The 13,719-nt window shown below is 37.3% G+C and overlaps 1 protein-coding gene and 1 long non-coding RNA gene across 2 annotated transcripts in view; one reads left to right on the top strand and one right to left on the bottom strand.

The window, feature by feature from the left end:
* Positions 1-3,982, top strand: part of ESYT3 (extended synaptotagmin 3) — a 53,469-nt gene extending 49,487 nt beyond the window's left edge. Inside the window, exons 21-23 of the mRNA XM_055569561.1 lie at positions 2,244-2,349; positions 3,158-3,207; positions 3,533-3,982. Of these exons, the coding sequence (XP_055425536.1) occupies positions 2,244-2,349; positions 3,158-3,207; positions 3,533-3,569 (193 nt within the window). The 3' untranslated portion in view covers positions 3,570-3,982. The remainder of the gene's footprint in view (positions 1-2,243; positions 2,350-3,157; positions 3,208-3,532) is intronic.
* Positions 3,983-8,582: 4,600 nt separating this feature from the next.
* LOC129644132 (uncharacterized) lies at positions 8,583-12,623 on the bottom strand. Its single transcript, XR_008710753.1, has 3 exons — positions 10,939-12,623; positions 9,812-10,017; positions 8,583-9,126 (listed from the first exon to the last, which is right to left on the bottom strand). It is a non-coding gene; the product is annotated as an uncharacterized LOC129644132 (long non-coding RNA).
* Positions 12,624-13,719: the final 1,096 nt, after the last annotated feature.

The raw sequence follows: 13,719 nt of genomic DNA, 5'->3' as shown, positions 1-13,719 counted from the left end.
TACAGAATAGAGAGCCCAGAAATAAACGCACACATATATGGCCAATTAACTTATGACAAAGGAGACAAGAATGTATAATGGGGGAAGCACAGTCTCTTCAACAAGTAGTGTTGGGAAAACTGGACAGCCACATGCAAATGAATAAAATTCAACCACTATCTTACACTGTACACAAAAATTAAAATGGACTACAGACTTGAATGTAAGAGCTGAAACTATGAAACTCGTAGAAGAAAACTTAGGTGAGTTAAACTCACTGACATCAGTCTCGGTGATGATTTTTTGGATTAGACACCAAAACCAAAGGCAACTAAAGCAAAACTAAACAAGTGAGGCAACTTGAGACCACATTAAAATGCTTCTACACAGCAAAGGAAACCAACAAAATAAAAAGACAACCTACCAAATTGGAAAAAACACTTGTAGATCATATATGATAAGCAGTCAATATCCAAAATCTATATTAAAACTCACAGAACTCTACAGCAAAAAAAAAATCTGATTAAAAATGAGCTGAGGCTCTGAATAGACATTATTCTGAAGAAGAAATATGGATGGTTAGTAGGTACATGAAAAGATATTCAACATCATTAGTCACTAGGGAAATGCAAATCAAAACCACAATGAGATATCACCTCATATCTGTGAGAATGGTTATTATAAAAAAATAGCAAGTGTTGGTAAGGATATGGAGAAAAGGGAACCCTTGGGCACTGTTGGTGGGAATGTAAATTGGGGCAGCTATGGAAAACAGTATGGAGGATCCTCAAAAAAAATAAAAAAAACAGTACTACCATACTACCAGGCAATTCTACTTCTGTGTATTTATTAAAACAACGGTAATTCAAAATGATATATGCACACCTGTATTCACTGTGGCATTACTTACAATAGCCAAGACATGGAAACAACCTGCTGCTGCTAAGTCACTTCAGTCGTGTCCGACTCTGTGTGACCCCATAGACGGCAGCCCACCCGGCTCCCCCGTCCCTGGGATTCTCCAGGCAAGAACACTGGAGTGGGTTGCCATTTCCTTCTCCAATGCATGAAAGTGAAAAGTGAAAGTGAAGTCGCTCAGTCGTGTCTGACTCTTCGCGACTCCATAAAAAAAGAAATCTTGCCATTTTCAACATGGATAGACCTTGAGGGCATTCTACTAAGTTAAATAAGTTTGAAAAAGATACTTATGATCTCACTTATATGTGGAACCTAAAAATACCAAAAAACCAACCAAACAAAAAAACCCAAGCTCATAGATATAGAGATTGGTGGTTGCCAGAGGTGGAGATTAGGGTGTGTGTGAAATAGATGACAGGGGTCAATAGGTACTAATTTCCAGCTATTAAGTGAGTAATTCATGGGGATATAATGTATAGCATGGTGACTATAGTTAATAATACTGTATTACATATTTGAAAGTAGCGAGGAGAATAGATCTTAAAAGTTCTCATCACAAGAAAAAAAATTTTTTGTAACTATATGTGGTGATGTTACTTAGACTGATCATTTTATAACATATACAAATCACATCATTATTAGACACATAAAACTAATAATGCTATGTCATATATATCTCAATTTAAAAAATTAAGAGATATTATAGGATTATATTAAATCATGAATGTCAAACTTCTGAAAAGTGTAAAGCACTATTGAATTTAAAGAATCTTCACTCAATTTAAAAAAATTTAAAGATTTTTTTTTTTTAATCCTGAAGGAGTCCAGAGGCCTCTTGTGAGTATGTGACAAAGCTTGTATACTAAGATTCCTCTGCCTTACTCCACAGGCACAAGTGGGAAAAGGACACTTTTTTCCATGCAATTTCAGCAAAACTAATTATTCAGCAACCTAGCCCTTAGTTGGTCAGAAAAAACAAAAAGGGACTGAGGTGGTACTATGAGCAGGCAGAGAGAGAAGGGACAGCTGAACAGAGTGATAACCAGAGTAGAGTCAGAGAAAGAAAGAAGCAACCCCAAAGCACAGTAGTCCAAAGAAGTTCTCAAAAGGGGTAAATGGCCTCTTGACACTTCCAGGTTTTGTAACAGGACAGTGATTATCTATGATAATGATGCAGCAAGTATTTGCTGTAACCTAATACTGCTCTAGATTCTTGATAGTATCTAGAACAGTAGACAGTCTGTATCTTCTGTTTTAAAGGTAGGAAAATGGATGAAACACTAGAGATTTTCAATGAAAATAATTAAAATATATAAATCTCATTTCTGACTTTCTGCTCCTTACAGATTTGAATTTTTTGTTTCCATGGATGAAGTACAGAAGAGGTCACTAGATGTCGCAGTGAAAAACAGTAGACCACTTGGTTCACACAGAAGGAAGGAACTGGGAAAGGTAAGTACAAAAGGGGATCTTGGTACTCTTTCCCTCCTGGTGGCTACCTGGAGTTCACAGGTGGAACACATCCTTGCTGAAATTTTGATGCGATCATCAGTTTGTTATCAGAACTGACTTTAAGGAAGATACAACCTCACTGGGAGGTTTTTTGTTTTGTGCCTTTTAAAAAATACTCTTAAAACTAAAGTATATAAATTAATAAACCCTATTTTAAGAAACTCAAGAATATCCAAGTTCATCACTACAAAAGTATTTGAACCTCTACTATGATATTAAGTATTGTTTTCACAAGTACAGCATTGTGTGAAGCTTGGATCTTCTCATTATGTCAAGACTTTTGTGGTGAATGTAAAAGTAAATATAATCCTCAGGAAGGAGAGACAAAAAAGAATGGTATTTGTATACTCTGTAGTTGTTGTATTTTAAACATTATCTTATGCTCATTCTTTAAAGCCCACTCTGTGAAGTAGGTGATGATATTCCCATTTTTATTGTTGAGAAAACTATAGTGTCTTGCTTAAAATTCTGAATCAGTTTGTAAGTAAAGGCAAGCTGTTTTCTCTAAAACATTCGTTAAGTAAATTCCTGAGGTACAACTGCAAATAGCAGTTCACCTTTTCCTAGGACACTGAGGTTGGTGTCAGTACTGGCCTTCTGGAGAGGTTCTATATATTGAAAGTCAAAGGAAAAAGAACTATTGCTCAAAACTGAAGGAGGCCCTTTTTAGGATCAGTTTCATTTATCCCAATATGTTTCCATTTAATGCAGTTTTGAGGACAAGAACTGATAATTTGTGCTTGTTTAGGTACTGATTGACTTATCAAAAGAAGATCTGATTAAGGGCTTCTCACAGTGGTAAGTGAGTGGTTTAATTTTATCACATTAAATCTGCTACTCAATTTATTACAGGTGGTTGCCCATATTCTCTTTTCAAAGTTCTTCCCTCTTCAATATCTTATTGAGGGGGACATTATCACTTTTACTTAAGGCTTTAATGCTTACAGACTTCATTTACCTAAAGAACCGCTGTAAGCTCTAGTCTTAACCCTGGCTGGTCAACTTACAGAGATGAGTTCTGCTGGTCCCACAGGCCCAAGTAGGACAGACTAGGCCACTTGTCCTGATATTGCCACAGCACACTCGCAATACTAACACAAGTCCAAATCCAACTGTCTTACAGGTATGAGCTGACTCCAGATGGACAGCCTAGAAGTTGATGATGAACAACAACATCTTTATTTTTTAAATATGTACATATGTATATTGTTATTTAAATCACGATAGCAATTTGAAAATACACATATGTGTGAGTGTATATATATATATACACATACATATGTGTATATATACACATACACACATTCTTGTGTGCAGTATAACTGCATGACTGGATAGTATTATGCAGCGGTAAACACATGTAAAAGCAAGAACTACTCTTTCTTGGTTGGGTTTAATTGTTTAAATCCAAAAAGAAGTGGAGTATTTGTGCCTAACAAATGATCAGAACCTCAGTGGTGCATTTTCTCTGACCTAGGACGTGCATGTCTACACCAGGCGTCCTGTCTTAGACAGAAGATGGGGGAGGTCCATTTGTGGAGCAGCTGTCAGTACTCCTGGGCAGGGACTGACGCAGGGAGGAAGGTTTTTTATGGGACTAAAAAGTGACCCACCCAAAAGTTCTGAGAGCTAACTCTACCTAAGCTCTACTGGCTGCCACCTTTGGTACTTCTCTGGAGGTTTGTTCCTGTATCTACTGTGAAACTAAAACATACTTTCCTGATGACAACCATGTTAGTGATATACCTATATACCTTGAGTTAAGTACTTCAGTGTGGGATAGCCTGGGATCAAACTCCAGCATGTGGCATTATTTCTATTAAGAAAATGCAAACAGAGTTTCAAGCCCAGGTCTGTCTGCATTCCCATAGCAGAGCACTGGAGACTGGAGTGCCAGAGAGAACAGGGGCTTTCCGTATCTCTCTTAGATAGGTTTGGGAATTCTGTTCCACTTTTCTGAGGGCTGATTCACCTACACAACATTAAAAACCAATTATGTAAACTGTATATTTAAACAAGTGCCTCTTTTGCATTTCAGACTTTATAAAACCAAATATTCTTGTCGTTTCTCATGTTCCTAGAGCTGCTGTCAAGTCTTCTTGTCACTTGTCGGCTCAGGCAGCACCCCCTGCCCTTGCTTCCTCCCCCACCACTGCTCTCACTGCAGCTTTTCTAAAGAATGGTAACATCTTAAAACAAAGTTTCTGTCAGGTTACTCTCACTTATAAATGATCTCTTTCCTGTTTTCTACAAAATTCAAGCCCACTCCTTGTGTTTTAGACTGAACACAATCAGGTCTCCAGTTTTTGGCTGCCTTATTCATGTGCAGATGCTCTGTTCCAGAACTGTCCAAATATATCCTGCCTACTAATCCTACTCACCTCTTAAGAGGCCTGTGTCAAACCCACCTCCTCCATTGAGCCAGCGCACACTGACAGGGCCTCTCCCCCAACCTACGGCATCTACTATCAACATTCTACATTTTTCATTTTAACAATTCCCTACCTTGTAACCTTTAATTTAAAAAAATGTTTATTAAATATCTACTAAAGTCATATGCTAAGAAACTATCTGTATTGTGTTTGGTATTTGATGCTTCTGTTTACTTTCTAATTAACCTCAAGTTACTTGAGTTTTTACCCCCATCATCCAAGACTAAGTACAAGACTTAGTACATCCATGCTAAGTACATGGCAGATGTGTAATAAAATTTGTTTTTGCTGTTTTGAGTGACAAGTTCTCATTATAAAATAGGACAATTGATGCCTGTCCTATCTACCTCACAGCAGCATTGTAATGTTCACTAAACAGACAAGTTCCTTGAAACGATAAAGTACCAGAGGAATAAATGGAATGTATCATATATCATTTCCTGAATATTAGCAACCCTAAAACAACTACTTGAGCAAAATGGCAGACAAAGCAGACAAGTGAAAACCTATCCTTCCTCTAGTCCAAACACACAGAAAACCTAATTAAACCATAAATTTTAAGCATGATTTTAAACATGAATGACTAAAAAGTAACACAGGTTAAGTTCCAATGATAGTTCAAAGAGAAAATCTAAAGTAGCATATAGGAACTGAAGAGGGTGTTTTGAAGAGAACCAGAATTTTAGCGCACCGGATAAAAGGTAAAGCTACTATGTAAGGGACATGGAGCCTGGAAAGTTTTGTCTTCACAAAACACCTTGGCTGAGAATGAGGACAAGGAACTGGCTGTCAGCAATGGGTGGAAATAATCAACTACTCTTTCCTATCGGGAACATGGAGTCTGAAGTTACACACAACTGACTTAGTTTGGAAACCTTGAAACTAATGTGAAGTTGGGTTTAGAACCTGGAACCATGTCAAGCCCTGACTGGGGCAACCACAAAATTGCCCCTAGGGTTGTGATTCCCATCTAGGACACACGTGGAACCACCACAGCAGATAATTCCCACTAAAAGGAAGCTCACAGGCAAAAAAAAAAAAAAAATTTTTTTTTTAGTATGAAGCACATGGGAATACCAAATTGAAAAATGGCCACTGGATGTATTTCAGCAAGAAACAAAATGTAACATAAGGCAGGAGTGGCTTGTGGAAAACAACAGAGAGTAAGGTAAACCTAAGTAAGTCTTGACTGTTTTAAACAAGCAAGCAAGCAACCTAAAATGTCTGCAAAACTGGGCTAGTACTGACATCTAAGAGCCTTGAAGCTGGTTCAGAGGAATGTTAAAAGTATTCAAGTCCTTATTTAAGAAGCTAAGGGGTTTTGCACCCCACTCCAGTACTCTTGCCTGGAAAATCCCATGGACAGAGGAGCCTGGTAGGCTGCAGTCCATGGGGTCGCTAGGAGTCGGACATGACTGAGCGACTTCACTTTCACTTTTCACTTTCATGCATTGGAGAAGGAAATGGCAACCCACTCCAGTGTTCTTGCCTGGAGAATCCCAGGGATGGGGGAGCCTAGTGGGCTGCCGTCTATGGGGTCACACAGAGTCGGACACAACTGAAGCGACTTAGCACTTAGCACTAAGGAGTTTTATATTTTAAAATATAGCTTTGTATGTGGCAGTTACTAGTTACCTTTCAGCTCCAAATCAACCCATCTTGGCCCTGCTTTGATATTAGAAATAACACAGCCTCCTCCCCTCTGCCAGGGGTCTTGATGTTAGGCTTATCAATTGAGGACACTGCAGAGACACTGCAAGGCCAGAGTGGGAAGAAGGGGCTTTTCTTTCTTTACTGAAGTGCCCTTATCCATGGCAGCTAGCTGACTGTCGTGTGAGGCTGTTCTCTGTTACCTAAGCACCCGCCACAGTTTACTCTTGGCTCATGCCCTTGGGCCCTGCAACCATAAACACAGTCTTCATGGTTTAGCACCATCCAACACCCTCTGGCAAGTTTATTTGCCACAAGTGGGTTGCCTGTTCCTGTGGCAGCCAGACCTCTACTCAGAGGTTTAAATACCAGCCTCGTGGGAAGGCACTCTTAAGTTCGTTTCTTGTTCACTCTCCTTTACCCCTGGGGGTGGTATCTGCTTTCCCAAGTCACTACTGCATACTCCTTAGAGTCCTCTTTTGTCTCCTTTTAGCAGTTCACTACTTTTACTAGTCAGCAATTCTTATTTTAAATGTTTCCTGTTAGGCTACCTGTGCAATGTAGTTTTTGTCTTCTGACCTGACCTTGACTTAAGTGTGTATTAAAATTTTTAAGATAACCAATAATATAGAGTGACAATAGAAAAATCAATAGAGTTGAAATATAAAACTTCCAAATCAGTAGTGAAGAATAAAAATTCAACACTGCTCCAAAAAAATAGGAAAGAAGAAAAAAGTAGCATAGAAAAATATTTAAAAAAAAAACAAAAGATAGGCAAAAGACTTCTAAATATACTTGTAATCATAGTAAGTGAAGTGAAAGTCACTCAGTCGTGTCCAACTCTTTGTGACCCATGGACTATATGGTCCATGGAATTCTCTAGGCCAGAATACTGGAAGTAGGTAGCCACTCCCTTCTCCAGGGGATCTTCCCAACCTAGGGACTGAACCCAGATCTCCCACATTGCAGGCAGATTCTTTACCAGCTGAGCCACAATCATAGTAAAGGCACTATTAAAACTTATAATGTCAAATTCCGTGAAAATTAAAAGTACAGCTATATGCTATTTACAAGAGGTTCTCTCCAAACACACAGAAGTGTTGAAAGTAAAAGGATGAAAATGACAAACCCAAGGGTAGTTTAGACTTCTGTTTATAGTAATGGTACCAAGTGAAAGTTGTTCAGTCATGTCCGACTCTTTGGGACCCCATGGTCTGTAACCTGCCAGGCTCCTCTGTCCGTGGAATTCTCCAGACCAGATTACGGGGATGGGTATCCATTCCTGTCTCCAGGGATCTTCCCAATCCAGGGATCGAACTGAGGTCTCCAACACTGCAGGCAGATTCTTTACCATCTGGGCCACCAGGGGAGCCCAAGAATACTGGAGTGGGTAGCCTATCCCTTCTCCCATGAATCTTCCTAACCCAGGAATTGAACCAGGGCCTCCTGCTTTGCAGGAGGATTCTTTTTACCAGCCGAGCTACCAGGGAAGCTCAACATCATGCTTAACGGTGAAGCATTAAAAGATTTCCTTTTGAAATCTGCAACAAGAAAGGGTTGATTCCTATCACCACTTCTACTCAGCCCTATATTGTGGCCTATGTAGTTGGGTAAGGAAAAACAGGTATATCTGACCAAAACTGTTGTTATATGCAGATGATATGATCATAAGTATGAAAATCCAAAATAATCTAAAGATATACTGCTAGAGTTAATCAGAGTTTCCAGCAAGAATGTTGAATATAAAGTAAATATTTAAAAATCAATTATAGTTCTCTATTTCTGAAACAGCTGGAAAGTGAAATTTTAAAAAGACAACTTATAAATAAATGCATAAAGATCAAATACTATGAATGTATCTGGCAATAATCCCTATAGGAAAATTATGAAACTTTATTACAGAATGTTAAAATAAACCTAACCAAGTGGAAAGCTATGCTACAGTAGGAGTTTGAAGATCCAACATTATAGATTCTGATTTTCCCCACTGATCCTATGTTTAATGAAAGTTCAATAAAAATCTCAATATGTAGTGTGTGTCTGTGTGTATAATTTAATAATCAGACTCAGTACACATGGAAATACAAAGGGTGGGATACCAAAATTTATTTTAAAGTTAAAATAATGAAGACAGTGGGATACTAGTGAGGGGGAGATAAATGGACCAAAAGAATAGAAGAGAGTCCAGTAACAGACCCATTCACAAACAGATATTCAATGTATGACAGAAGTAAACACTATAAGCAGAGGGGAAATAATAGATTTTTCAATAAACAGTGCTGAAACAACTGAGTATCCATGACAGAAAAGGTAATAGTCCTTTATTTATACCACATTAAAAAAAAAAAAAAAACCTCCAGGTATATTAGACTAAGTGTGAAAGGCAAAACTATACAGCTGTAAGATAACACAGAAGAGTAACTTTACAGTTTGTGACTAGAGAAAGATTTCGTAAGACACTAAGAGAACTGACTATAAATCTCTACATCTTTAACTATATTCTCTATATTAAAATTAAGTTCTTCAGTTCATGAAAACGGTAGCCTATCCCTTCTCCCATGGATCTTCCTAACTCAGGAATTGAACCGGGGCCTCCTGCTTTGCAGGAGGATTCTTTACTGCCGAGGAAAGAATCCTAGAGGAAAATGGAAAGAGGAAACAGAATGGAAGAAGGCGTTCACAACATGTGTAAACCATCAAATGGTTTATGTCTAGAATATGTAAATAACTCTTACAAATCAATAGGAAGACAGACTGTCCAACAGAAAAAAACACCAAAACACATACAAGCACTTCAAAAATAAACTACAAACTAAAAAAAAACAAAGGAAAAGATGTTTAACTTCATTAGTAATCAGGAAAATAAACATTAAAGTCACACTAAGAGCTCTACATATTATCCTGGCAAAAAAAAAAAAAAATTGACTTACCAAAAAAGTTGGTCAAATATGGAAAACTGGGGATGCTTCATACATTAATGGTGGGAATATAAGTTGGTACAACTACTCTGGAAACAGTTTGGCATTTTCTTCTAAAGTTAAAATACATATAATCTATCAAAGTCACACACTATACAACCCCAGAGGATCCATTCACATCATTAGATGTGTCTTCTGCTGCTGCTGCTAAGTCACTTCAGTCGTGTCCAACTCTGTGCGACCCCAGACGGCAGCCCACCAGGCTCACCCATCCCTGGGATTCTCCAGGCAAGAACACTGGAATGGGTTGCCATTTCCTTCTCCAATGCATGAAAGTGAAAAGTGAAAGTGAAGTCGCTCAATCGTGTCCGACTCCTAGCAACCCCATGGACTGCAGCCTACCAGGCTCCTCCGTCCATGGATTTTCCAGGCAAGAGTACTGGAGTGGGTTGCCATTGCCTTCTCCGGTGTTTTCCTCTAGGACCCAGCAATTTTGCCTCTTAGATTCTAGAAAACCTGCACACAAGTGAACAAGGATACATGTACAAGAATGTTCACAGCAGTAGCTCACAATAGCCAAGAACTGGAAGCAACCCAAATGCCAATCCCTAGAACAACAAACAAATGGATTATGGAACATTCATAGAAGAATACTAGACACCAATGAAAACAAATGACCTGGACCTACATAAAACAATACAGATGAATAGTACAAACATGATGTTGAACAAAAGAATTAAGAACATACAGCATGATCCTATTTTTATAAAGCTCAAAACTGGCAAAACTCAACTATCTTGGTTTAGGCATACACACAAGACTGGCAAAACTATTTTAAAAAAAAAGAAAAAACAAGTAAATGATTAACATAAGCCAAGCTAATGATTATCTCTTTGGGGAAGACACATATGGTGTGTGGAGAAGGCCTTTTGGAGTGCTGGTGATGTTGTATTTCTCGGATGTTGCATGGGTGTTCACTTTATAATCATTTATTATACTTGAAATTTATGGTTTTTACCATACTTAGCATATGTGTTATATTTTATAACATATAAAAAGAGATTCGTAAAATAAGAAAAAAAGGAAAAGAATATCCAGCAACTATTAACTAAAATGACAAAACTACATTCAAGGTAAAAGCATGTATAAGCAATGAAGAGATATTAATCAAGAAGATATTATTGACTATGAATTTATAAGTACTTATAAAACAGGCCATAAGTACTTTTTAAAGTACTTATGAAAAAACAAAATTTGACAAATTCAGGGATTTCAGAATTTTCCATAAACCAAGTAGACAAAAAAAAATGATAGAAATGAAGTTGATTTAAACAGTATATTAATAACACTACATATATTAGAGATTAGACTTTTTAAAGCACATGTGGAATATGTGGAAATTCATCACAATAAAGTCATAAAGAAAATCTCAATGAATTCCAAAGATCCAATACCAAAAGACCATGTTCTCTGACTACAGTACCATGCAACTTTAAAAAAAAAAAAAAAGACAACATAAGAAACATTACATGTTTTTAGACACTTTACTTTTAACCAGGACGAGCAGAAAGCAAATTTACACTTCCACCTGTATCACTGAAACAAAAATAGGACAGTTTTCAAGTCAATGAATATCAGGTATATGTCCATATGAAGACATGAACACTACTACGAAATTTGTAGTAGTCAAAAACTGGAAATAACCTAAATTTCCATCAACAGATGAATGGATAGACAAATTGTGGTATCTTCATACAATGGAATACTACACAGCAATAAAAAGGAATGGACAGTTAATCAATGCAACAACATGCAAAAAAATCACAAATTAATTATGCTGAGTGGAAGAAGCCAGACAAAATGAGAACATATGGTATGATTCCATTTATATAAAATCCTGTCACATGCAAACTAGTCTATAGTGATGGAAAGCAGATCAGCTATTGCCTAGGGATAGGAATAGGGATGGGTCATGAAGGGCAAAGAAATAACTCTTGGAACAATAGGTATATTATTTTGATGGTTTCACAGATGTATATGTATATCAGGATTTATCAGATTGTAACAGTGACAGATTTTATTTTCTTGGGCTCTAAAATCACTGCAGCCATGAAAATAAAAGACGCTTGCTCCTTAGAAGAAAAGTTATGACAAACCTAGACAGCATATTAAAAAGCAGAGATATTGCTTTGCTGACAAAGGTCCGTCTAGTCAAAGCTATGCTTTTTCCAGTAGTTATGTATGGATGCGAGTTGGACTATAAAGAAGGTTGAGCACTAAAGAATTGATACTTTTGAACTGTCATGTTGGAGAAAACTCCTGACAGTCCCTTGGACTGCAAGGAGATCAAACCAGTCAATCCTGAAGGAAATCAACTCTGAATATTCATTGAAGGATTAATGCTGAAGCTGAACCTCCAATACTTTGGCCATCTGATACGAAGAGCTGACGTATTGGAAAAGACCCTGATGCTGGGAAAGATTGAAGGCAGGAGGAGAAGGGGACAACAGAGGATGAGATGGTTGGATGGCATCACCAACTCAATGGACATGAATCTGTGCAAACTCTGGAAGACAGTGAAGGACAGGGAAGCCTGGCATGCTACAGTCCATGAGGTTGCAAAGAGTCAGACATGACTGAGCGACTGAACAACAACAATACTTTATACACAATTTATTATAGGTCAATTATACATCCATAAAATGGTAAAAAATCAAGAGCCAAGCAATGGTTGCAGTACTTATATTTTAAATAATTACAACTGGATAAAAGTAGAACTGCCAGGATAAAAGCAGACCAGATAGAGAGGGCCTAATGTTCTTCCTAGTAGTGGCACCATCCCTCTCAGTGGCCCTCAGAAAAACACCTTGGCCTTTGAGGAAGAGTTTTAAAACTCCTGTTTTAAACTAAGAGTTAACCACAAGCTGTCTTGAACTAGCTGACAAAATTCAGACAAAGTAATTTTTAAATTATACTTCTTATATGCAAATCAAAACTACAGTCAGGTACCACCTCACACCAGTCAGAATGGCCATCATTAAAAAGTCTACAAATAACAAATGCTGGAGAGGATGTGGAGAAAAGGGAACTCCCTGCACTGTTGGTGGGAATGTAAACTGGTGCAGCCGCTATGGAAAACGGCATAGGGATTCCTTAAAAAACTAAGATTAGAGTTGCCATATGATCCAGCAAGTCCACTCCTGGGCATATACATAAAGAGAAAATGATAATTCAAAATGATACATGCATCCCAATGTTCATACTATTTATAATTTAGATATATTATAAATAAATAAATTTATATTATAATAAATTTATTCATTTATTTATTTAAATATAAATAAATATTTATCTATATTCAGCACTATTTATAATAGCCAAGACATGGAAGCAACCTAAATGCCCACCAACAGAGGAACACATAGAGATGTGGTACATATATACAATGGAATATTGCTCAGCCATAAAAAAGAATTAAATAATGCCATTTGTAGCAACATGGAGAGACCTAGAGACTATCATACTAAGTGAAGTAAGTCAGAAAAAGAAAGACAAATACCGTATGATATCACTTGTATGTGAACTCTAAAATTGACATAAATAACTTGCTTATGAAACAGACTTACAGATACAGAAAACAAACTCATGGTTACCAGAGGGAAATGGGAGTAGGGAAAGGATAACTAAGAGTTTGGGATTAGCAGATACAAACTACTATATATAAAACAGATACACAAGGTCCTACTGTATAGCACAGAAACTATATTTGGTGTCCTATAGTAAACCATAATGGAAAAGAATATGAAAAAGAATGTGTGTATACACATGCACACACACACACATAAAACTGAATCATTTTGCTATACCAGAAACTAACACAACTGTAAATCAACTATTGTAACTGTAAATTACATAAACTTTTACAATAAAATAAACTATTATAATTGTAAACACTCACGTCCAACTCTTTGCAACCCCATGAATTGTAGTCTTCCAGGCTTCTTTGTCCTGGTGGATTCTCCAGGCAAGAATACTGGAGTGGGTTGCCATGCCCTCCTCCAGGGAATCCTCCCAATCCAGAGATCAAACCCAGGTCTCCCACATTGCAGGCAGATTCTTTACCATCTGAGCTACCATAATAAACCATAATGGGAAAGAATATGAAACAGAATGTGTGCATACACACACACACACACATAAAACTGAATCATTTTACACCAGAAACTAACAATTGTAAATCAACTATGCTGCAATTAAAAAAAATTATATTTCTTCCTTTCAAAAGTCACTGGATTTCCAAACTGGTTCAC

This window comes from Bubalus kerabau, chromosome 2 (genome assembly GCF_029407905.1).
Source record: "Bubalus kerabau isolate K-KA32 ecotype Philippines breed swamp buffalo chromosome 2, PCC_UOA_SB_1v2, whole genome shotgun sequence".
Lineage (NCBI taxonomy): Eukaryota > Metazoa > Chordata > Mammalia > Artiodactyla > Bovidae > Bubalus > Bubalus kerabau.
Note: the sequence above shows the minus strand (reverse complement) of the source record. Positions and strands in the feature narration are given on the sequence as shown.